Below are 22,611 nucleotides of genomic sequence, written 5' to 3' on the forward strand. Positions count from 1 at the left end.
ACCCATTTCCATTTGTGATCTTTCTATTCTTGACATGGTTAGTGGCCAAAACAAACCTGTCAGCCTCGGCATGGCATTCTGCAGTACTCCTGTAAAAATGTTGAACGAACTCTTTTTTACAAGGTATTTTCTCCATTCCTGCAACAGAAAGTACAAATGAAGCCGCAGATCAAGCTATTTAACATTTTGATAGGCTATCGACATATATTATACATCAAAATGTCCAGCATTTCATACCAATTCCCACAATGTTAACTTTTTGAATGATGAGGTTTTGTTTGAGAACAGCTTTCTTCTCACTCTCGTCTCACTCCAACGGACATTCTGCAATGCCAATCCACATTATTTATGCAAAATAGTTGTGTGCTCATGGAAGACTGATGTCACAACCTAACCTTCAAACAGAGTTCATATTCACTCAGTGACCACTTTATAACTGTAAACCAGCTTACAAATGCAAATATTTAAACACCATAGTATTAGCAGTAGTAGCAATAGTCCACCGATTTGCCACAATCACCGTCCACATTTTCTTCAGGAAATTTCAATTTTTCATTTATTATTTTTGCCCAGAACCATGAGGGGGACGGGCAAAGACGTTTTGGTCATTTTCACTCCTGCTCCCTTTCTCCTACTCGCTCCACCACAAATAAAACACCGGTGCAATCCAGAATTTTCCCATCTCCCCGTGTCCTGCCCTTCTGTCATCTTTGGGGCGTGTCATGGCATGACAAAAGCAAAATGGTGCGAGAACAGCGAAATTCACCGTTGTATACTACTTTACATCCTGCATCATGTGCTTGTGTCTGTTCCATCTTAGCGTGTAAGATCAAAGACCACCAGTATCCTAGAAATACAAAACAAGCATGATAGCTGTACTTTTGAACCATCAGGTTTATTTTCCATGTAGTCAGTGATGAGATAGCAGTTACATTCATTCAGAAACGGATTTTCTTTCAGTAAAAGTACCACTGAAGAGATAAATAAAGCTTTCCTTGGTCCATTTCAACTCAAATCTAGATGTGCATGTTGCATATGCAAGGTATTAAAATTATTTTTCGTAGTTTAAAAAAGCATGGCCTTCCCATCACCCACATACCTTCCAATTCACGATTTTCACAAAATGCACTTTTGTCAATAACACACATAAAAGGTGACGACTCAATTAAATACTTTTACATAATTATATTGTTCACATACTTTGATACTCATTAAAACATTTTTATGCATTTTCCCAAACCATGCTTACAATAAAACATACTATGAATCTGCCCAGCGCAGAAATAATTTGCAGTCAGACCTGGATCAAATACATTATTGTTTTGGATTCAAATACTGTACTTTTCAATGCTCAATATGGAGACTGACTGGTGTATTGGAACCTATGAAATACTCTCAAAAAGGGCAAACCCCACCTTCTGGTCCTATTGGTTGGGTCAGCTGCACCAGGCAAGATCAATCAAACACAGAAAGGCATTTGAATCAAAAACAATTATGCATTCGACCCAGGTCTGGTTGTGGTACGTGAATGGATTCCAAAGTGCACTCGGGTATCTTCAGTAAGCTGGCATGGAGCACCTGCCACTTTCCCAGCCTCTTTTCCTTTTCTGTGCCTGGGAACATTACTTCTGGAAGGAGTTCATTTCTATTCTTTCAGGAGTAGGAGCACAGCCGCCCTCAACCATCCAGAAGTCGATCTTTCCTTTAAAGACGAGTTTTCTTATTGCAGTGACCCTCTTCGGTATTAGACTCACAGTTCCGGACGCAACCGTCTGTAAGGAGAACAGGGGTGCGTACAGGGTTCATGCTGTTCAAGACCACTAATCAGCCCACACTAGCCTTCGGACATTTCTATTTCTGCATATACACACTTACTCCCACAAACAATGGCTTAAAGGGACATTCCACTGCAAAACAGCATTAACCCTCATTTACCAGATGATGGTGTAAGTGATTAAGTCTTTCATAGTGACTGCCCATAGAAAGCTCTGCTTGGAAATATCAGCAGCAAAAGGTTCAAATTTGGTCGAGATACACAGTACATCTTATTGAGGTACAGCCTCAACCTTTTCACATTTGCTTGGTAATTTGAACTTGGTACCTATCCCCGACCCCCCATAGTAGGCGAAAGGAGCATTGACTGAGTGATGCTCAGTAGGCTAGCCTGAATTACCTCTGTAAAATAACCCAGGAGAAACTGCCTGCTACACACTCACACATTGTTCAGCTGTGTCTAAAGTGTCTGGAGAATATTTAGCATTCCCAGTTCCAGTCTATTGTGTTCATTAATACATTCATTAATTTTTAATCTCCTCCAAAAGTATTGGAACAGCAAGGTCAATTCCTTTGCTTTTGCTGTACCCTGAAGACAATTGAGTGTGAGGGGAAAAGATGTACATGAAATGACAGATCTGAATTACAGCTTTTATTTTCTGCTGTTACAATAGTATTGGAAGAGACTATTCTTTATTTCATTCACCCTCATCATGGGGTAGCCGGTAAAAATACATCCCTTCACCGACTTTACCCCATTGCCACACTAGGGCAAAGAAGCATTTTCTTTTCAGTATAACTTCTGAAAGTATGGTGGACTATTAAATAAATAAATATGGAATTAAATAAATCAATAGATTGGTAAATATTCCAATACTTCACCAAAGATCACCCGATCGTTGAGTAGGTCCTGCCCTGTTTTGAAAAGTGTCAGTGCGAAATGAAAAGGGGAGTTCGGAAATAAGAATACGAAAAAGGACAGTCGTGGAAGTGCGAATATTTAAAAACGAACTTAAGTATTTAATTATTTAACAATTTGTGTATTTATATACTTATTTAATTCAATATTTAATTATATTTAATTGTGGCATATTCAGTCCTATGAAAGTAAACCAAATACATAAACCTATACTTGCTTTCTTTAGTGGTTAGTTCTTAGAGAGTACAGCCCCTGTTTCTTTATTCAGTAGAAGTGGAAAGGTGACTCATTGTGTGACGTCCGTGGACAGACTGCAAGGGCCCGCCCAGGCAGGTACCTGGAGCAGGCACAGTAGTTTGGGGCTGTATCTGTCTCATTACAGACAGAGAGCTGGCTGGGTGGCCATTTTAATCAGGGGGACAGCTACTCTTCTACAGAGAAAAGGAAAAATGCATGGGGAATTTCGCTCTAACTACACGTCAGTGTAATGTAAATTGTATTAGCAATAACCAGTAGGCTCAACTTTCCTTAATCATGACACCCATGTAGTGCGCACACATAAACCTATTCAGTCTAGTTTTACACAAGATAGGAAAGCTTACTTGATAATGTCCGTTTGGGCGGTTGTGAAAGGTCTCCGGCTTGTGGATTTCTCTGCCACTATGGGAACAAACACATTCACAGAGGAAGTCCAGATTGAATACGCAAACAAAAAACACAATCGATTGAGGATCAGTTTTTCCGGCCTGTTTATAATGGAGGCGAGGATATGACCAGGAGAAAACAGACTGTAAATCAACAGTCCTTGGATCACTTTGTTAAGCAGGCCTAATATTGTTGGACTAATGATTAAATTCACAAGGTTGGAAGGGAGAACCCTGCTGAAAAAAAACATCCCAAGCTAGGTTTTTGAAACAGATGCTAGCTGGTTGACCAGCCCAGACCAGCCCCATACTCAACATAGTTTCACCAGCTCAAGCAAGGTTTGAAACAGCTGGGAGCTGGTCATTTCAAGCTGGTATAGCCGGATTTGACACCAGGGAATGGAACCCGATCTCCCTGCAGATTTCATAAAATCCTTGGCGGGGCTGAAAACAGTCTCAACCAAAGCCAAATCCCCTTTGGGTTTTGGTGTAGCCACTTCATATTGGGCTTGGGACTGCAAGGGTTAATGAATTAAAAGCTGTTTTTGAGAATCATTCAACAGGGTGTGCGACTGTTATCTTTGGTCTAAGGTGCACACGTTTCTGCTGATGGTTAAACTGCAAACTGTATTATGATTGTTGTGAAACACCACTGCATAAGATATAAATACTCACTATAAACTTCTGTACACCCTGTAGTCGGTCAAACTTGAGGTAGGAGATGTCATGTTTATCTTTGCCACTGTCCAGGTCTGTGGTGTACACCTGTTTAATTCCAGCGCCCACTATCAGAGGTACACACTCATCACAGGGGCATTTTGTGACAAAGAGCATTGTGTTCTCATCCTCCTTAATCTCAGCACTCCTAGAAACAGAACAAACCAGGGGAAGGGAAAAGTACTCCATGAAAAGCAGTCCAACAGGCTTGCTGTTAGGCAGCTAAGTTGCAATTTTACAATAAGGATCTGAAACTACAGCCTGGAGGGGCCACATCTTTCCTTTCCTGCAGCAACAAACACAACACTGTTTAACAATGCGCTGACGTTGAAATGCCATCGGCTGTGGCAATTAGAACCAATTTTCAACCAATGAGCTTGAATTAGTGTATTGCTATACAATGTTTTGGTACAGATTGCCGGCCCATCAACTGCATATTTTCAAACCCGAATTTAAGGACTATAAATACAGGCAGAGGGCGAGTCGACATGTCAGTGAGCCTTTTTCAATGACAGGAAGAGATTTACAATGGTCTTGTAATAATCTTGCCTATTGTACCTTTAAGTGCTAAAACACTGCAGGCCACCAGGATTTGAGTTGTGTACAGTCTGTTCTTGTTTATATTGTGGAATACAGGTTCTAACCTTTTCCAGCCCTCTCCTGGCCCCTGCCCCTGCCCCTGGCCCCTGCCCCTGCCCCTTGCCCCTGCCCCTGCCCCTTGCCCCTGCCCCTACCTCTGCCCCTACCTCTGCCCCACTCCGCTCCACACCTGAAGATGAGTGCGCTCTGCTCTGCGTGGATGATGTATCTGTACTTCCTGCTCTGACGGTCCTCCTGCTTGGTGTCCATCCGGGGGAACTCTGCATACTCGGACCCCGCCGGAAATGCGTTGTAACCGCAGCCCACCAGGTACATGCAGCCCGTCCCGTCACAGCGACCCTGAAAACCCCGCCCCACGGAACACCCGGCGTCACCTTCATGGCCGTTCTTCACCTTCAACACGCCACTTTCACTCCACCACATAACTACCACACAGTGATGAAAGAAAGATAAACTTTCTGGAACGTTATTTACAGATGACGGATGGCTGCGATGACATTCAGAGAACTGGAAAAATCACTCACGGACTTTCCTTCAGCCCAGATCACAGCACCAACTCCGACTTTGGGGTCCTCTGTAAAGAGAAGAAAGGTTTTGCCTTAAATCCCTCACAACATCAGGAGCCATTGTCAATCATGCCTGTCTACTGGAAGTTGCTCAAATAGGGCTCTTTTCCCTATGGGCAGAGCTGGAAATCATTCAAAATATGATGATTTGAGATCTGGTTCTTTATTTCTATACCAAAATGGCTGCACCAGGGCTTAACTGCTGGCTCGGTAGCAATATTAAGGAATAATTTTGACGTTATGCTTTTGTTGGCCAAACAGAAGTTAGGCCTAAACCTACCTAATCTGGCCACTTTGCTATTTAACAATAGTTAAATTAATTTGCAAGTATCAGTCACATGGCCACCTAAGGAACTATATTCCAGGTCATTCCATGAAGAGGAGAAAAAAAAAAAAAACAGAAATGTGGTGACTTCTCCAATTTTGCTCAAACTTTCTGTAAATGTTCTTTATATATTCGAAAAAGAAGATGCTAAACATTTGCCATGTTAGATGTGTTGTTCTAGACTTCTTAATATCTCACTCGTAAGTGGAAATTTGTGGAAGTTTGAATTGATTTCATATTTCATCGATAAAGCAGGGAAAAACTTGAAAACCTGTAGCCTAGTCATAGACTAAATTCAATTTTGAATGGAGATTCTCCATAGAATACTCAGTTTAGTCCAGGACTAAGCTAAGCTGTGTCTGTGAAGCCGGCCCGAAAAAACCACATCCCGGCTTAACACCCATGTGATCTAGTAGACGCAGAGGGCCCCGGCCTCACCGGTCCTGTAGGCCAGCAGTCGGGCCTGGATCATGCAGTGTCGGGAGACGTCCTGGGAGAGGCTCTGGGAGAGGCCCTGGGAGAGGCCCTGGGAGAGGCCTGGCACAGGGCCTTCCGCCAGGTCCTTCACATAGAAGCCGTAGCCCAGCTGGAGGTCGGGGACGCTGGAGGCGACCGACGCCAGCACCTTGATCAGATCCCGCATGTGCTGCCGCAGGTTGCTGAAATAGGGCTCCACGCAGAAGTTCTCCAGGCCCATCCTGGCCAGGATGTCCTGGTGCCGAAGCTCGTCCGTGACAAAGAAGGCGGTCGTGAGGTCCTCCAGGCTCCGCCGCCGCTGGACGGCGAACAGCTCTCCCGCGTCCCGGCTCTCGCGGTCCGCCATGCACTGCAGGAAGTCGCAGGCCACGGAGGTCTCCGCGGCGAACTGCTGCATCGTGCTGGCCAGCGGCTGCAGCGGAACGTACACGTGCAGCCGGCTGTTGGACTTGAGCCGCTCCGCGGCGATGGCGTCGAGCACGGCCTCCTGGGAGCTGCCTTGGCCCTGCCGGTCCACCGCAGCACCGTCGCTAAGCAACAGCAAGCTCAGCTCGGGGTCGCCGGGCCAGTAGGACACGCGGTTCACGCCAGCTAAGGGAGGCGAGAGAGGGCGAGATTTAAAACAACACTTCACTTTGGCCTGGGTTTATTAGGATATAGCTCCTTAAAAGGATATATCTCTCCAAAAGGAACACAAAGGAAAAATAAAGGTGGGTCAATTAAATGCATGAAATAAAGACTTGGGGAACTAATCTTTGCAGGCTGGTCAAAAGCAAAATCCTAAAAGAATTGGTACTGTGCAGTAGAGCCTGTGAAATATCAATCACAAATGGTCACTGACAGAAAGAATCTGTGTGTGTGGTCTGCCAATTCAATTAAACAAACAATAGGTTAAGTTATGAAACTGTAAAAATCTATGGCCTGATTAACCCATATTTAGTTTAATTTAACCACCGACTCATTGGGATGCTGCTGCTACAACATTAAAGGAAAAATCCAACTGAAAACCAAGGTAATTGAGATGAGAGTACAAAGTCCCAGAGCAGCCTCTGGACACATAGGACCACAGTACAAGTTCTGGAGTTACCTGGAAGTTTAGTTTCCCGTTTTAGACCAAAATCTCTGCACAACAAAAGCCCTTTCAGGATGGACTGTTTTTGTTTTACAGGTTTGCTGTAGCATGCTGCCACTGCAGCTGACAGCCACGCTGCCTGGCATTGCAAGGTTTGTTACCGTTAACGATCATCTTCAGGCAGGTGGAGCAGGGCTTCCTGGAGAAGTAGAGGTCACAGCCCTTCAGCCTGGGGCCATGTCTGATCACTGCCACCTGCCCCACATGCAGCTCAGCACTGGAGCAGTGCAGACCGATCACGTTGTGGTCCTGGACCACGACCAGACCTGTGACTCGTGCCTGGTGAAAAATAACATGTTTACAACAGGGGCATTAGTTCATTTTTATACTACATTTATGCATCTAGTTGACACGTACAGTCAGGTCCATAAATATTGGGACATCGACACAATTCTCCTCTTTTTGGCTCTAGACACCACCACAATGGATTTGAAATGAAACAAACAAGATGTGCTTTAACTGCAGACTTTCAGCTTTAGGGTATTTACATCCAAATCAGGTGAACGGTGTAGGAATTACAACAGTTTCTATATGTGCCTCCCACTTTTTAAGGGACCAAAAGTAATGGGACAAACTAACAATCATAAATCAAGTCTGGAACGCATAGACATCACCAGACGCTGGGTTTCATCCCTAGTGATGCTCTGCCAGGCCTCTACTGCAAGTGTCTTCAGTTCCTGCTTGTTCTTGGGGCATTTTCCCTTCAGTTTTGTCTTCAGCAAGTGAAATGCATTCAATTGGATTCAGGTCAGGTGATTGACTTGGCCATTGCATAACATTCCACTTCTTTGCCTTAAAAAACTCTTTGGTTGCTTTCCCAGTATGCTTCGGGTCATTGTCCATCTGCACTGTGAAGCGCCATCCAATGAGTTCTGAAGCATTTGGCTGAATATGAGCAGATAATATTGCCCGAAACACTTCAGAATTCATCCTGCTGCTTTTGTCAGCAGTCACATCATCAATAAATACAAGGGAACCAGTTCCATTGGCAGCCATACATGCCCACGCCATGACACTACCACCACCATGCTTTACTGATGAGATGGAATGTTTTGGATCATGAGCAGTTCCTTTCCTTCTCCATACTCTTCTCTTCCCATCATTCTGGTACAAGTTGATCTTTGTCTCATCTGTCCATAGGATGTTGTTCCAGAACTGTAAAGGCTTTTTTAGATGTTGTTTGGCAAACTCTAATCTGGTCTTCCTGTCTTTGAGGCTCACCAATGGTTTACATCTTGTGATGAACCCTCTGTATTCACTCTGGTGAAGTCTTCTCTTGATTGTTGACTTTGACACACATACACCTACCTCCTGGAGAGTGTTCCTGATCTGGCCAACTGTTGTGAAGGGGTTTTTCTTCACCAGGGAAATAATTCTTCTGCCATCCACCACAGTTGTTTTCCGTGGTCTTCCGGGTCTTTTGATGTTGCTGAGCTCACCGGTGCGTTCTTTCTTTTTAAGAATGTTCCAAATAGTTGATTTGGCCACACCTAATGTTTTTGCTATCTCGCTGATGGGTTTGTTTTGATTTTTCAGCCTAATGATGGCTTGCTTCACTGATAGTGACAGGTCTTTGGATCTCATATTGAGAGTTGACAGCAACATATTCCAAATGCAAATAGCACACTTGAAATGAACTCTAGACCTTTTATCTACTCCTTGTAAATGAGATAATGAGGGAATAACACACACCCGGCCATGGAACAGCTGAGCAGCCAATTGTCCCATTACTTTTGGTCCCTTAAAAAGTGGGAGGCACATATAGAAACTGTCGTAATTCCTACACCGTTCACCTGATTTGGATGTAAATACCCTCAAATTAAAGCTGAAAGTCTGCAGTTAAAGCATATCGTTTTATTTGTAATCCATTGTGGTGGTGTCTAGAGCCAAAAAGAGGAGAATTGTGTCGATGTCCTGACTGTATCAAGAGTGAATTACACAGCTCACACATCTTTAAATGCACAATATTTCTGCACAATGCACTGATGAATGTTTGCACCTCGTCACTGAATCAAAACATTTATAGAAAATTATGAATTCAAAGCCAAACCTACATTCTGTTGAATTAAGTCCAAACAACCTCTACTGATCAAGAGATGATTGTCTGGAACAAAAACCAGCATGCATAGAGGGTCCCCAGGACCAGGTTTTTGAACCACCATTCTAGATATTTACAGAAGTTCCTGGTGTCTTGCCGGTTTCATAGTGGTTGGTGTAAAGGTAATTGAATTTGCTCAGTCACGTTGTTTTAGGGGACTGTGTACATATACAGCTCACCTGAATATTTTTAAGAACTATCATAAAAATAAAACATTTGTTCCATCTTGTTTTGTGCATTTTCTCGCTGTAGACTACAAACCCAGGCCATGAAAGCCATTAGAATGGCAGCAAGACATCAAAAGCTCAATGTAAAATGCCCAACATTACTAATTAAAGTGGCCTCCACCAATTGAAAATGCTCACCAGAAATTAAATATCTGAAATCTTCAAAAATGGAATTATCCCTTTAATAAACACCCCAATTTTAAAAAACGATTTTGAAAGAAAAACCGAATTTAGATGTTCTTAATATTCTTCAAACCAGAGAAATCTTTAATTTACTGTTCTGCACATTTTGATTTGATTTGTCTCATGAAGGTTCCCTTTTAAATATGCAATATACTCAGTGAGCACTTTATTAGGTATTTATGAGACTTATTTTTTTAGACTTCTCCTGCTGTATCCTATCCACTTAGAGTTATGATGCCTTGTGTGTTCAGAGATGGTCTTCTGCAGACCAGAACTGTGTGGTTATTTGCATTACTGTCAGCTTTGATCAGTCTGGCCATTCTCCTCGGACCTCTCTCATTAACAAGGTGTTTCTGTCTGCAGAACTGCTGCTCACTGAATTTTAGTTTTTTTCCACCATTATTTGCAAACAACAATCATTCCACGGTCAAAGTCACTTAGATCACAGTTTTTCCCCATTCTGATGATTGATGTGAACATTAACGTTAACATTAGTGTGCAGATGTTTATTTAATCTCCATTAGCCACTTCAAGAACAGTGGCTACCCTTCCTGGAGTCCACCAACATACAGTTATGTTAACAGGAAGATTTACTTTACTTGCTCAGCATTTTTCAGTTGCGATTTATTCCTGGGGAAAAGTTCCATCCAAAGGCTCAGCAGAGTGAAGAGGTTGACTTTGGAAAGTCGCGGTCCATGACCTGCAACAGGAAACCATGTCCGGATAAATTATGTTGCCTTTCACTTCCTTGATCCACTTTGTCAGGAAGCAACTGAAATCGGTCGCTACTGCAATTGTGCTTTAAAATTCCAACTGTCCAATGTTTAAAATATTCAACAAGCTAATCAGAACGTAGCCTAACACGGTGCGTAAAAATATTTACGCCAGATCAGTGGCTCTTGCATTATAAATCAGCGTAATGAAATTTCCATTGACACACTACTTCGAATAATGCAAGTCATCAACGTAAATACAAGACACACGTATTCGTGTGACGTTGTCTTCATGTCCATGTTATACTTCTGTGTATACAGTATTCACATAGGCTATGGTGTCAAACCCCGTGTTACACAAACCAAGGCAGCGACCCTCTCACCTTGTACTTTGGTGTCGGTCTGTGTGCTTGCATCGCGTCTATCGCATTTGCAAGAGCAAACGAAGCGACTTTCATCTCGATTCCTCTTAACCTGCGAAGTTTCTGTAGTTGCCATCTACAGAGTGGCGACCAGCTATTTCCTCAAGTAGCTGGCACTGCTGCTACCACGCAGTACGCGACATTAATGGCTGCGAACGTGGAGGAACCGGAGAGGCTGGATGAGCCAGAAGTTACCGAAACCAAAATGGTGTCCTGAGCACCGGAATTCTCGATCTGCCAATACGCTATAATCGTAGTACGGTGGCCCTTAGACGACTTCTCAGGAAAACGACCGTCCGTTGATGGACCTCAGACGACATCAGGTGTCCACTACGCTTCTTTTCTGGCAGAACGCTGGGACGATGCGCCTGAAAAAAAAACATTTCGGTGCGCTGAGGACCGTATTTATTTAAATGTGCAATGTAGTTTGGATTTGATACGGAGTACAGACCAGACCGGCAACACGAGATTGAATGTTTGTAAACAAAGATCGCTAAAATAATTCCGGGTCACCACTCGGCCGCGGAATTAAGTAACGTTATTTAAAAATAGACTGAACCATAACTGTGTAGAAACAGTTAGCTAGATAACTATGGCCAAATCGTGTTGTGTTTTGGACTATAATGCCAAATGTAATCAGGCACACAGCAGATTGGGCCTTTTCCGATTCTTCAAAGGGAGGGTAGCTAACCCAGGTCCTACAGTCCGTTTACAGGACGGTCTCGGTTTTGACAGGCGCTTGGCACAGTCAATGACAGCTGACACAGAGACGCCAGACATAAGTTTCGAAGTGTCAGAGGGGGGGTTCATGACTCATGTCTCCTGTCCTTCACAAACGTTTTTGCAGCTAACGTTAGCTAATAAACACCAGGGTTTGTAGAGAAACACAGAGTTTGTGGACGGATCCTGCAACATGACAGACTATCATGCGTTTAAATATCTTCGATATTGCTTCGGTGAAGCTCAGTCAAGCTTTATTTAACGTTAGACATACAGGGAGCAAGCCCATATATGCAACTACACTTTAGAAACAAGCCCCCAAAAAACATAACCTGGACTGCCAATATTTGTAAGCGACTTTACAGAAAAACAAGCCCAAAGTCGTTTATAATAAGCGGACTTGGCAACGCTGGCCATCCGGAAGTAAGTTCTTTGTTGTTCTGACGTCACACTGATTTCATCTATAGCGTTCGATTCTGAGAAAAGTCTGATTACTAAAATAAGCAATCATATTTGCTAGTACTGCAGCATGGGTGACTTATAGGCTAATGTAACATATACCATATGGGTGGACTGCGTTGAAGCATATGAAGGAGTGGGCGTTGTTTGAAAAGGAAATCGAAAGTTTACTTTGAATAATAACACCTATACTTCATTTGATCGAGGAGGTGTATCGCCGCAGACACAAGTAGAGCTACACACATCAGTGATCTCGCCTGGCAGTTCCGGACGAAATCTCAAGAGCAGCAATCTGTCCTCACTGGATAAAATGAAGCGAGACCGGTTGTTTTGCGGGTTTTGCCATTCTTCTAAAGAGTCACATATCACAGGACCTCTTTTAAACAAAGACGATGTGGTGGCTCACAGTAATTGCCTGGTAAGACCGTTGCTGTAATCTGCGTTGGAGAGGATCATTGCTGCTTTAGCAATGTTGGCTATATGCTGACGAATAAATGCTGAATATGAATAGCAAAGTACGCTTGCTACCGCGCACACAGCTACGCCATGCTGCTAAATGATGTGTTCTCTACGAACTTGCACCTGGTTAATAAGTTATATGCAGTTACAAAAAAAGTGAAATTGAAAGTTGAGTGGAACAGTAATGCTCATTCGTTTCATGCGTAAAGGGACTATAAATGACATTCACAACCAGTGTCTGCTATATTTTGCATTCAACAGTTTTACTCGTCTGATATTATAAACAAAAATACGCCTGATGATGATGATCTGATGGGATTCCTCCCCGAAGACGTGAAGAAGGAAATCAGAAGGGGAAGTAAACTGGTAATTATGCATATTCAACTAGTACAAAGCCATGTGCAGATTTGAGCAGGGTCAGATACTCATGCTGGTAAAGGGCACCCCCTGACAGGGATGGGCGGGTCTATAGTGCGGTATCGATACTTCGATATTCAGAAGCTACTCATTTGGTATCGATCCCTTTTGAGAAATATCGAAGAACCGTTATTAGTTATTATTACGCCGTCTTAGCAGTTGTTTTTTATTTCTTTTTTAAAAGTATTTTGTACTCATATTTGCGTTTGTAATAAATGTGTTTTTAATGGCTGGTATGTGTCTTGTGATTTGCCTTTTAATGTAATGATGGGTTTTTTTTTATTACCATTATTCAAAAAAATCACGCACCCATCTAAGAAATTACCAGTATCGATATCGGTATTGGTATCGGTAAAAATTGTAACAAAAAGTATCGGTATCGTATGGAATTTCAAAAGTTTGGTATCACCCATCCTTACCCCCTGTATGCATTCAATTGCTCAGAAACCTACAAATCTGTCTGAAGTAAAGCAGTTCTGTAAAGGAGAGTGGGCAAAATACGTCCAGTGTTGTGAAAGACTGATGTCAAAGTATCGGATGTGTTTGGTAGCAATTATTTCTGCTAAAGTTGGTGCAACCACTTATTGAGCTTAAGGGGGTAAATACTTGTTCATAGGGGTGATATGGGTATTTGATAACTTTTCATTAAATAATGTTTGCTCAGGGCGCCCCTGTCTAATAGCTAACATTTTGTCAAAAGATCTGAAACCATTCACTGCGACAAATACACATCAAAAAACAAAATCTGGAAGGGGCCAAATACTTTTTCACAGCACTGTGTACATGAAGCTGGATGCTTTTATAAGTAGGGCTGCTGTAATTACTTAAGTTAAGTATCATTGCTTCAGGGTGCAATGACAGTGGCCTACTCCTGATTAGAACCTGCAATTTCAAAGTTAGTCTCAGATCTCTAGCCATTGTACTACACTGCCATCTGTCTCACATTACAGGCCATTATAATACGCTGCCATTCAGCAATTCCCGTGCATAACTAAGCGATTACAGGCAGCAGGTCTATGGTGTGGGCCAGATTAGAGGAAACGGACACTTTTAGGGTATGCCTAGATGCATAAGTCAATGGTAGATGAGTGGAATAATCTAAATTGACATTTTGGGGGGGGGAACTTGGCATTTTATACAAGATTCTACTGAAAACAGAGAACTGAGAGAAATATTTTCTTGGGGGAGAAAACAACAATGCAATGGCAAGGTCCAGCCTCAGTCTGCGCAGGCAGAATCCTACACTACAACAGACTCTACACTGGTTCTTTACAGAAGTGTGCCAAGTGCAAAAGAAGTGGAGCCACTGTTGGGTGTGAGGTGAAGAGGTGTAAAAGGAGTTACCATTACCCATGTGCTCTGGAGGCCAACGCAGAAAACATTGAGGATGTTGACAAAGGCATTTTTAAGTGCGTATGAAGCCCATTTTATTTCCACCATTTTAATGGAAATTGTAGAATTCAGTTTTATACCATTAAATGTGCTTTCTCTTTCAGGATATATTGCTATTTGCACAAGACAAAGGATGACCGCAACGACAGTGACAGCTCTATGGAGGTGTGTATTGCGCAGTTGTCATTTTTGTAAATAGATGTGAATAGACTTCAGTCAAAGCTGTGATGGGTCAATCAAAATGATTCAAATTCTGCTAGCTTGTTGAAAATCTGCCTGCTACTTTTGCATTATATGTAACTTGTTTCTTTAATAGTTGTTTAGTTGTGCATCTTTACCACTGGAGCTTTTCTCATTAAGGTGGTCAATTCAAACATGATTGAGATCACAAATGCGCGTAACATGATCCACAAATAAGTGACGATTCACAAATGTGTTTTATATTATTCACAACGTGGGTCTTCTGTCTTCTGATTTGCACAAATGCATACATATTTGTATATGAAGAAAAAAATTCTGCATGTCTTTTTTGCAATAACCAAGTCTCAAATGTAAAATCTGCATTTGCGGATCAAACGCATTCAGTGACGTGAGTTGTATGTTTCTTTATACTGCTTAACACATGTTGGAAAATAAAGTGTATGTCAATAACTATATTTTTAGTTTACACTATTTCTCATGCATATTTATGAAGAGTCCCAATAATTCTGGAGGTCACTGTATATATATGTATATATATATATATATATATATATATATATATATATATATATATATATATATATACATACACACACACACACACACACACAGCTGTGTCTTAGATGCCAGCTTCCTGCATGTCTGATTTTCGGTCCCTTTGCAGACCTACAGGCTACATACAGGCTACATGCTTTTTTTTTTTTTTTTTAAGTAGAAAATGCCAAACATTGTGCAATACTGGGACTGGGCCGGGATTAAAACTTTTTGTTTTTTTAACAGAGGAAAAGACCTCGTCTCTCCAATGGGTAAGATGACACACATTTTTAATCAACCAAGGCACATTTCTAATTAGGTAAAACTGCCCAAGAATCGATGGTCCTAGCCCTTTGTATTGGCCGTATATCCAGCTCAACTTTATAACAGGGTGGCCTTTGTTGCACTTTGTTGTACGTCGCTCTGGATAAGAGCGTCTGCTAAATGCCACGTAATGTAATGTAATGTAATGCCTGTAGTGTAGTGGTTAAGGTACATGACTGGGACCCGCAAGGTCTTGGGCAAGGCCCTTAACCCTGCATTGCTCCAGGGGAGGATTGTCTCCTGCTTAGTCTAATCAACTGTACATCGCTCTGGATTAGAGCGTCTGCCAAATGCCATGAATGTAATGTAATGTAACTTTGACTCTTCCCGTACAGGCCTGCAGTGAAGAGGACACTGGTCTATGATTCTTCCGCCTCAGGTCTCACAAGAGTGTAACTTCACCTGCAAATGCATTGCAATGCGTATTGGCTGTGCATGTATGGACTGCTATTGACTGAAAGCGGGCTTCTTTTATCTGTAATCATAGTATAACTGATCAGATGATCTGATAGGGTTTTTGCAGTGCTGTGTCTGTGTGCATTTCAGATGAATGCCAAAATGGCCTTGACCCTGTCCTGGGACCACTGGAGTCTGACTTGGACGACAGTAGAGAGTTGGGAGAAAATGTAAGCAATACCGTCATAATCTTTCAGAGCAGGTGGGTGGGACACACCGCTATCAGTATTGGCACACCGCTATCGGAATTAGCACACACTAATGCTTGGCTAAAGCATTGGACAGTTCCTTTGGGCACAAGAGTAAAGGTGAGAAACACCAGTGATTTTTCCCGAGATCAGTCCAGAGAGCAGGTTGAATAAAACAAAGTGTTGTAAAGGCCAGGGAGAGGCACAAATTAAAATGAAGAAAGCTAAGGCAATTTTGAGTGCATACTAGGTAGAAGATGGGTGTGCAAGGATGGCATATTAGAGGGCACCATTTCCTGCTGTGATACCTCTGTACCAATCAAGTTTCGGCCGTCTGACGCCAGTCTACAGCCACATGCACAGGTATCATTGGTGAAACGGGTCTCATAGGTGTGCAAAGCCTTTTTAGCAAATTAAAGCCAGAATAAGCACCATACTCACTGACCCTGTGGAAGGGGCTTGGGCCCCAGAGAGTGGATGCCCAAGGACAACATGGCCTCATGAGTGGGCATTGCCATCTTCATTTATATTCTACACAGCTGCTTCTTGATACGTCTGTAAATGTAACATTTTTTGGTGTACTTGTTTCGCAGTCACCAATCCTGGGGGAAACTGCAAGGTAATGAAAGTTTTTTATTTTTTTATTTTATTTACTACAATTTAGAATGGACAGTAATTGTCACTAGAGCATTATGGCTGACCATATCCCCATGTCGGACGCAGTTTGTGGGATTCCTGTGAAACTGTGGGATATTTTGAAACCTCAAACCAGATGATTGCAACTGAAACATTTCTGGTTTCTCCACAGAGACGTGACGGATGAACCAAAGCCCTCAATCTCCGGTACATTTTCAGTATTTATTTCACATCCTCAGTCGTATGTGTGTGCGCGCGACCGTGATGCATAAGTTGTGGTCAAACTGATCGTCACTGGCTATTCAAGGTAGTACAGCGTCTTCTAAGTGTTAAGGTGCTGTTCTCATGCATGGATGAGCTCTGTGATGACTAGTGCAGCCATAAAATGAGAAACTGAATATAGACCACAGCAGCACTGACTTGTGTTTAAAGGACTGTCACTTTACACAGGGGCTATCCAGCACGACGAAGCAAAGAAGGAAGCAAAGAGTACAGCAAAACCACAAACTGCTGAGGAGAATAAGACAAAGACCCCTGATTCGCAGCGGAGGACTTGCTGGGTTGACCTAACAAACACTCAAGAATCAAGTAAGGAAGTGCATCTCATATTACTGCTCCCTCACAAAATAGAAAAACTAACACAATAAAAAAATGTAAGAGTATCAGCGATAAGCATTCAAGATTGGTGGTTAGGGAGGGTCAGTGGGGCAGAAGCAGTCTGAAGAGGCGGGTCTTACGCAGGTCTCATCATGTCATGCACGTCTGTCATCAGTGTGCTGTGTATTTAAGTTGTACATTTAACTGGTAACTTCTAATTCACAGAAGATGGGGAAGCAGATGAGACTGATATTGACTCGGTAAGTTTGGCCTACCGGAGAGGGAACCAGATAACAGGGCAAGGGGAACACATTACATGGCATTTAGCAGACGCTCTTAACCAGAGCGACGTACAACAAAGTGCAAATTAAACACAAGAACAAGTGCAAAGAGGACCTGAGAGGACAGTATAGTTCCGAGTCCTAGTGTAAACATGCAGAAAATCAGAACCCTTTAAGAGTACAATCAACTTGCAAACTAGCATACCACAATTGCAGCTAGAATACAAAAAATAACAATACCTATACAAGTAACAATATCTATACAATCTATACATAAGTGCCATTACAGTCTAAGGCTAATCATGGTGGTGAGTTGGGGAGGGAAAGGTGTAGCCTGAAGAGATGGGTCTATAGTCTGCGCTTGAAGGAGGTCAGAGACTCTGCCGTTCTGACATCCACCGGGAGGTCATTCCACCACCGTGGGACCAGGACAGACAGCAGTCGTGAGCGTGAGGTGCAGGTGTGGCGAGGAGGAGGCGCCAGACGGCACAAAGTGGCAGAACGGAGGGGTCTTGTTGGTGTATAAGTCTTGATAAGGGATTGAATATATACAGGGGCTGATCGTTTAACTGCCTGGTATGCGAGCACCAAAGTTTTAAATTTGATGCAAGCCATAACAGGCAGCCAGTGGAGGTTGCGGAGCAGGGGGGTGACATGTGAATGTCTGGGAACATTGAATACCAGACGGGCTGCAGCATTCTGGATCAGTTGTAGGGGTCTGATGGCAGATGCTGGAAGGCCAGCCAGCAGAGAATTGCAATAGTCCAGGCGGGACAGGACCATTGCTTGAACAAGGAGCTGAGTGGAGTAGGTGCTGAGAAAGGGTCGGATTCTCCGGAAGTTGTACAGAAGAAGAACCTGCATGCCCGGGTCACAGTAGCAATGTTTTCAGAGAAGGATAGCCTGTTGTCCATCACCACTCCAAGGTTTCTTGCACTAGGGGATGAGGTCACTGTGGTATCCCCTAGTGAGATGGAGAAATCAGAGAAGGGAGAGGTTAAAGCAGGGATGAAGATGACCTCCGTTTTACCTGGGTTGAGCTTTAGATGGTGGTTGCCCATCCAGCTCTGGATGTCTCTCAGGCAGGCAGAGATACGGGTAGAGACCTGTGTGTCTGATGGGGGGAATGAGAGGAAGAGTTGGGTGTCATCGGCATAACAATGATAGGAGATGCCATGAGCAGAGATAACAGGGCCAAGGGATCTTGTGTAGATGGAGAAGAGGAGGGGTCCGAGGACTGAGCCCTGGGGGACTCCTGTAACAAGGGGGCAAGGGGTTGACACCACTCCAGGCCAGGACACCTGGGAGGACTGGCCAGAGAGATAAGATTTGATCCACTCTAAGGCTGTGCCACAGATCCCTGTAGATGCCAGGGAAGCCAAGAGGACGGAGTGGTTGACCGTGTCAAATGCCGCAGAGAGATCAAGAAGGATCAGGACAGAGGAGATAGAGGTTGCTCGTGCAGCCTGAAGGGACTCATTGACAGAGAGGAGTGCGGTCTCCATCGAGTGGCCAGGTCTGAAGCCAGACTGGTGGGGGTCCAGCAGGTTATTCTGTGAGAGGAAGGAAGAGAGTTGGTTGGAGGCAGTTTGTTCAATGGATTTGGATGGAAAAGGAAGGAGAGATACCGGACGGTAGTTTTGAATGCAGGAGGGGTCAAGAGTGGGTTTCTTTAGGAGTGGGGTGATGTAGGCCCTCTTGAATGATGAGGGAAAGCAGCCAGAGGACAGAGAGGAGTTAACAAGGGAGGTGACAAACGGGAGGATGTCAGGCGTGATTGCTTGAAAGAGGTTTGAGGGGATGGGGTCCAGGGCACAAGTAGTAGGGCGGTGGGAGAGCAGGAGGTGAGACAGATCAGCATCTGTAAGGGGACAGAAAGAGAAGAAACAGGGGGCAGACACAGAAAGGGAGGCAGGCATAGAAGTGGTGGTGGTCGCGAAGGTGCTGCAGATATCGGCAACCTTCTCGTCAAAAAATACCGCAAAGTCATCAGCAGTGAGCGAGGACTGAGATGGTGGGGGAGGTGTGCTGAGGAGAGAGGAGAAAAGGGAGAACAGTTGACGAGGGTTAGAAGTGGAATTCTGGATTTTAGTTTGGAAGTAATTTCTTTTGGCAGTGGTGATAGCGGAGGAGAATTCCGCCAGGAGAGACTGGTAGGAAGACTGAAGGGCTGGTCTGCAGGTCTTCCGTTTCTACCAATTCCCTTGGTTTCGTCATTAGCCCTGTACAGCAATGGCAGTTCACCTGTTACATTAGACAACAGTAAGACTCGTCATAGATGGACATCCTCCGATGTCATTCATGAGCATAGAGAGCATACGTTATCATGAAATTCAGAAAGGGACATGGCCCTCGAGGGACAAAGGTCCACTCCCTCAGGTAATGTGCTCTCCTGGTACAGCAGCAGTGCCTTGTGTGACTGTGGGACCCTTCTCTTTCCACACAGGATCAAGAGTCTGAGAGCCTACTGGTGCCGCTGAAGATCACAAAAGTGATGTCAATCAAACTGGACCACTCACGTGCCGATGCTCACAACCAACAGTCAAACCTGCCCCTGCCTGCTACACCCAGTCCTCCAGAGCCAGTGCCAGCAGGTTTTTGTGGTTTTCTTTCAATCAAACAGCCAATTTTAGACTAGGTGTGGAAACAAGGTGTGTGTACATTTTAGCCAAACAATGATGGTGTGTGGACACCTGACAATCGGCAAGTCAAATTCAACACTAAAGTGCCGAAACGCACCGAACAACAACAGACGCTATAGCCAAGAGGTTTAAAATTCCTCACGTTAATCTCATTTAATTATTTGTTGTATGAAGAGATACTACCTGTGTGTTACCTGTTAGATGTGCTATTTCACAGAAGAGTTCTCTTGTCCACCTTGTTTGTTATCCTATCCAGCCTCAGCGAGTGGCTCTAAGGCCAGGGCCCAGGGTCCCTCCACGGCGGCCCAGGGTCCCTCCATGGCGGCCCAGTTCTGGAGGAAGTGCTGTGAAGCTGGCTGTGTAGAGACCATATTCCAACCCTTCATTTCTGCCATGACCGCCATTTCAGAAAGGATCATGTCTGAGCAGGCCAGCGAGGAAGGCAAGGAGCCCGGGAGGGGGGGGGCTAGCCTCTTACCACTTCCAATTTACTATATTGCTTTACTGATAAAAAATGAGCACGAATATTAGATTTTTTACATTACATTACATGGCATTTAGCAGACGCTCTTATCCAGAGCGACATACAAAGCAAGCAGTTGACAAAACGTGTCTGTGAATGTGTGTCACTTTTACAGACTTCGCCCTGTCGTTCAGAGTGCTAGAAGCCTCAGGAATGCTACAAGACATACTTGTCCAAAAAGACAGAGGTAAGACAGGAAAATATATGCATACCTATTGTAACCTAGTGACCCTGTAACAAGGCTAACCCGAACCTGCTGAGTGGTTACCCTGGGCTCATTCTAATTGTTCATTTTTCACCTCCTCCTTCTTTCCTTGCTCCTAGCTCCACCCAATGGGGGAGGTGAGAGAAGGAGGTGAAGACGGGGTAATTGAGAAAACGTGAAGTAGGCAAATGGAATGTCCTTGGTCCTTCAAATGTCAGTTCGAAGCAGTGGCATATGGGTTAGTTACAGACGTGGCATGTGGGGAGAGGTGGATCTACAGGTCAATCATTTATTGCTGAATGACATTTTGGAGGGGTGACATCTGATGAAATGCAAAAAGATTCCCTAATTTGGGTTTTTTTCCCGAGGGGCACGTATGAAAATGCTAAATTAACACTTTAATTTTCCTAAATAATGTTACATTACATTACATGAATGGCATTTGGCAGACGTGTTTTCTTGCTCAAGAAAACTTTGGGAGCCTCCCAAACAACAAATAACAATGTGAAAGGAGTTGAAAATAGGCGATTCAAATTATCCTTCCGTAACGTCTTTACCCCTCTTCTGTCCAGAATATGAGGACAAGCTGCTCACCCTGCAGAGAGAAATCGAGGCGGTGAAGAAATCTAGGACAACAATGCAAAGTCTGAACTGATGGATCATAAAGGCCTTTCTGGGTACACGTGCAGGAGAAAACCTTCAAACCTTGAATGTACCATTTTTAGGGTCAACTCATCACAATGGAATGTTAGCGGTTACTTTTTTGTACAATTGCTTGTGAAACCGGATTGTATTTACATACTGAGGCACACTCAATAGATTTACATAGAAAGCATCAGTGGTTACATACAAAATCTACAAATAAATGTTTGGTCAGATGGATCTTTTGCTTCAAGTTCTTGCATGTTTTCCTTTGTGAAAATGCACATTTCTTAAGATGACTCATTTGGAAGAGGTAATAGCTTCCCCAAATATAAAAATGCAATGCAATGGTTCAAATGCTAAATGGTCTGCATTTATATAGAGCCCTGTACAACTGATGCTTTTCATTCACACACACACACACACACACACACACACACACACACACACACACACACACACACACACACACACACAGCACTTCAAAGCATAAAGTTTCCAAGCATTTTTTTAAACATTTAAAATGTAAAAAGAAGATTCAATTTCTAGAAAAAAACAATTAGAAGTAAGGAAAGAAATTAAATTGGATAGTGCAACTTTTATTCATTGGCCATTTTTGTAGAGGTCAAAGATGGAAAAAGTGCTGCAGGAAACCATCACCATTTTATGTAAAAAAAAAATAAAAATCAGCATAACAGCTAAAGTCACCATTCCGTCTCTCCAGTGGCAACACCTGCAATTACATCTAGCAGCCATTTTATATCTGATCTGCCAGTGTATTTAGAGAGTGCAGCGCTGCCATTTTCTTGACCCAGAACAAGTTGACACTGCGCTGCGGGCTGGTTTTCATATTCACAGCGTAAATGCAATAACATCAATGAACGCTCGTGGGAAACGCAATAAAGTAAGGATTGAGACTCATATATTGATGAGTCTTACATGTGCAAATCAACACTTGTAATATGAAACTGCTGGACCTATAGGTACAACCGAGTCTCTTCTTTAACCATGAATAAGCATTTGCTCGCAATCTTTGCTGAAAAATATATACATTTATTTATTTTTAACGCATTTGGTAATTTAAAAATATATACGCCTCAGCCAAGATCATACCACTAAACTGACTGCCAGAAATCAAT

The 22,611-nt window shown here is 43.3% G+C and overlaps 3 protein-coding genes across 12 annotated transcripts in view; 1 reads left to right on the top strand and 2 right to left on the bottom strand.

The window, feature by feature from the left end:
• Positions 1 to 876: 876 nt before the first annotated feature.
• Positions 877 to 11,463, bottom strand: cdadc1 (cytidine and dCMP deaminase domain containing 1). 3 transcript variants are annotated; one of them, XM_061226158.1, is made up of 9 exons: positions 10,758 to 11,432; positions 10,261 to 10,361; positions 7,255 to 7,432; positions 5,983 to 6,612; positions 5,178 to 5,227; positions 4,823 to 4,992; positions 4,012 to 4,201; positions 3,295 to 3,352; positions 877 to 1,772 (listed from the first exon to the last, which is right to left on the bottom strand). In XM_061226158.1, the coding sequence occupies exons 1-9, from the start codon at positions 10,870 to 10,872 to the stop codon at positions 1,705 to 1,707; spliced, it is 1,560 nt and encodes a 519-aa protein (XP_061082142.1). In that variant the 5' UTR covers positions 10,873 to 11,432; the 3' UTR covers positions 877 to 1,704. The 3 variants fall into 3 exon arrangements, 1 of the variants encoding a protein (XP_061082142.1); XR_009705880.1 differs by lacking the exon at positions 877 to 1,772 and having other exon boundaries at positions 4,788 to 4,992; positions 10,758 to 11,463; XR_009705881.1 differs by lacking the exon at positions 877 to 1,772 and having other exon boundaries at positions 4,800 to 4,992; positions 10,758 to 11,460.
• phf11 (PHD finger protein 11) lies at positions 10,870 to 21,712 on the top strand. 4 transcript variants are annotated; one of them, XR_009705882.1, is made up of 16 exons: positions 11,211 to 12,393; positions 12,696 to 12,800; positions 14,127 to 14,260; positions 14,348 to 14,408; positions 15,225 to 15,250; positions 15,638 to 15,681; positions 15,849 to 15,928; positions 16,540 to 16,565; positions 16,755 to 16,789; positions 17,033 to 17,170; positions 17,405 to 17,439; positions 19,907 to 20,054; positions 20,359 to 20,544; positions 20,741 to 20,812; positions 20,950 to 21,068; positions 21,403 to 21,712. XR_009705882.1 is itself a non-coding variant. In XM_061226162.1 (15 exons), exons 2-15 carry the CDS (start codon positions 12,747 to 12,749, stop codon positions 21,483 to 21,485), a joined length of 1,122 nt encoding a protein of 373 aa, XP_061082146.1. In that variant the 5' UTR covers positions 10,870 to 11,183; positions 12,696 to 12,746; the 3' UTR covers positions 21,486 to 21,712. The 4 variants fall into 4 exon arrangements, 3 of the variants coding, with proteins under 3 accessions (XP_061082146.1, XP_061082144.1, XP_061082143.1); XM_061226162.1 differs by lacking the exons at positions 11,211 to 12,393; positions 20,950 to 21,068 and adding an exon at positions 10,870 to 11,183; XM_061226160.1 differs by lacking the exon at positions 21,403 to 21,712 and having other exon boundaries at positions 20,950 to 21,382.
• Positions 21,713 to 22,050: 338 nt separating this feature from the next.
• Positions 22,051 to 22,611, bottom strand: part of rcbtb1 (regulator of chromosome condensation (RCC1) and BTB (POZ) domain containing protein 1) — a 16,727-nt gene continuing 16,166 nt past the window's right edge. For all 5 annotated transcript variants that reach the window (XM_061225818.1, XM_061225817.1, XM_061225820.1 and 2 more), the window contains exon 12: positions 22,051 to 22,611. This exon is cut by the window's right edge and continues 688 nt beyond it. The gene's annotated coding sequence lies outside the window, so the exon portion shown is untranslated.

This window comes from Conger conger, chromosome 17 (assembly GCF_963514075.1).
Source record: "Conger conger chromosome 17, fConCon1.1, whole genome shotgun sequence".
Lineage (NCBI taxonomy): Eukaryota > Metazoa > Chordata > Actinopteri > Anguilliformes > Congridae > Conger > Conger conger.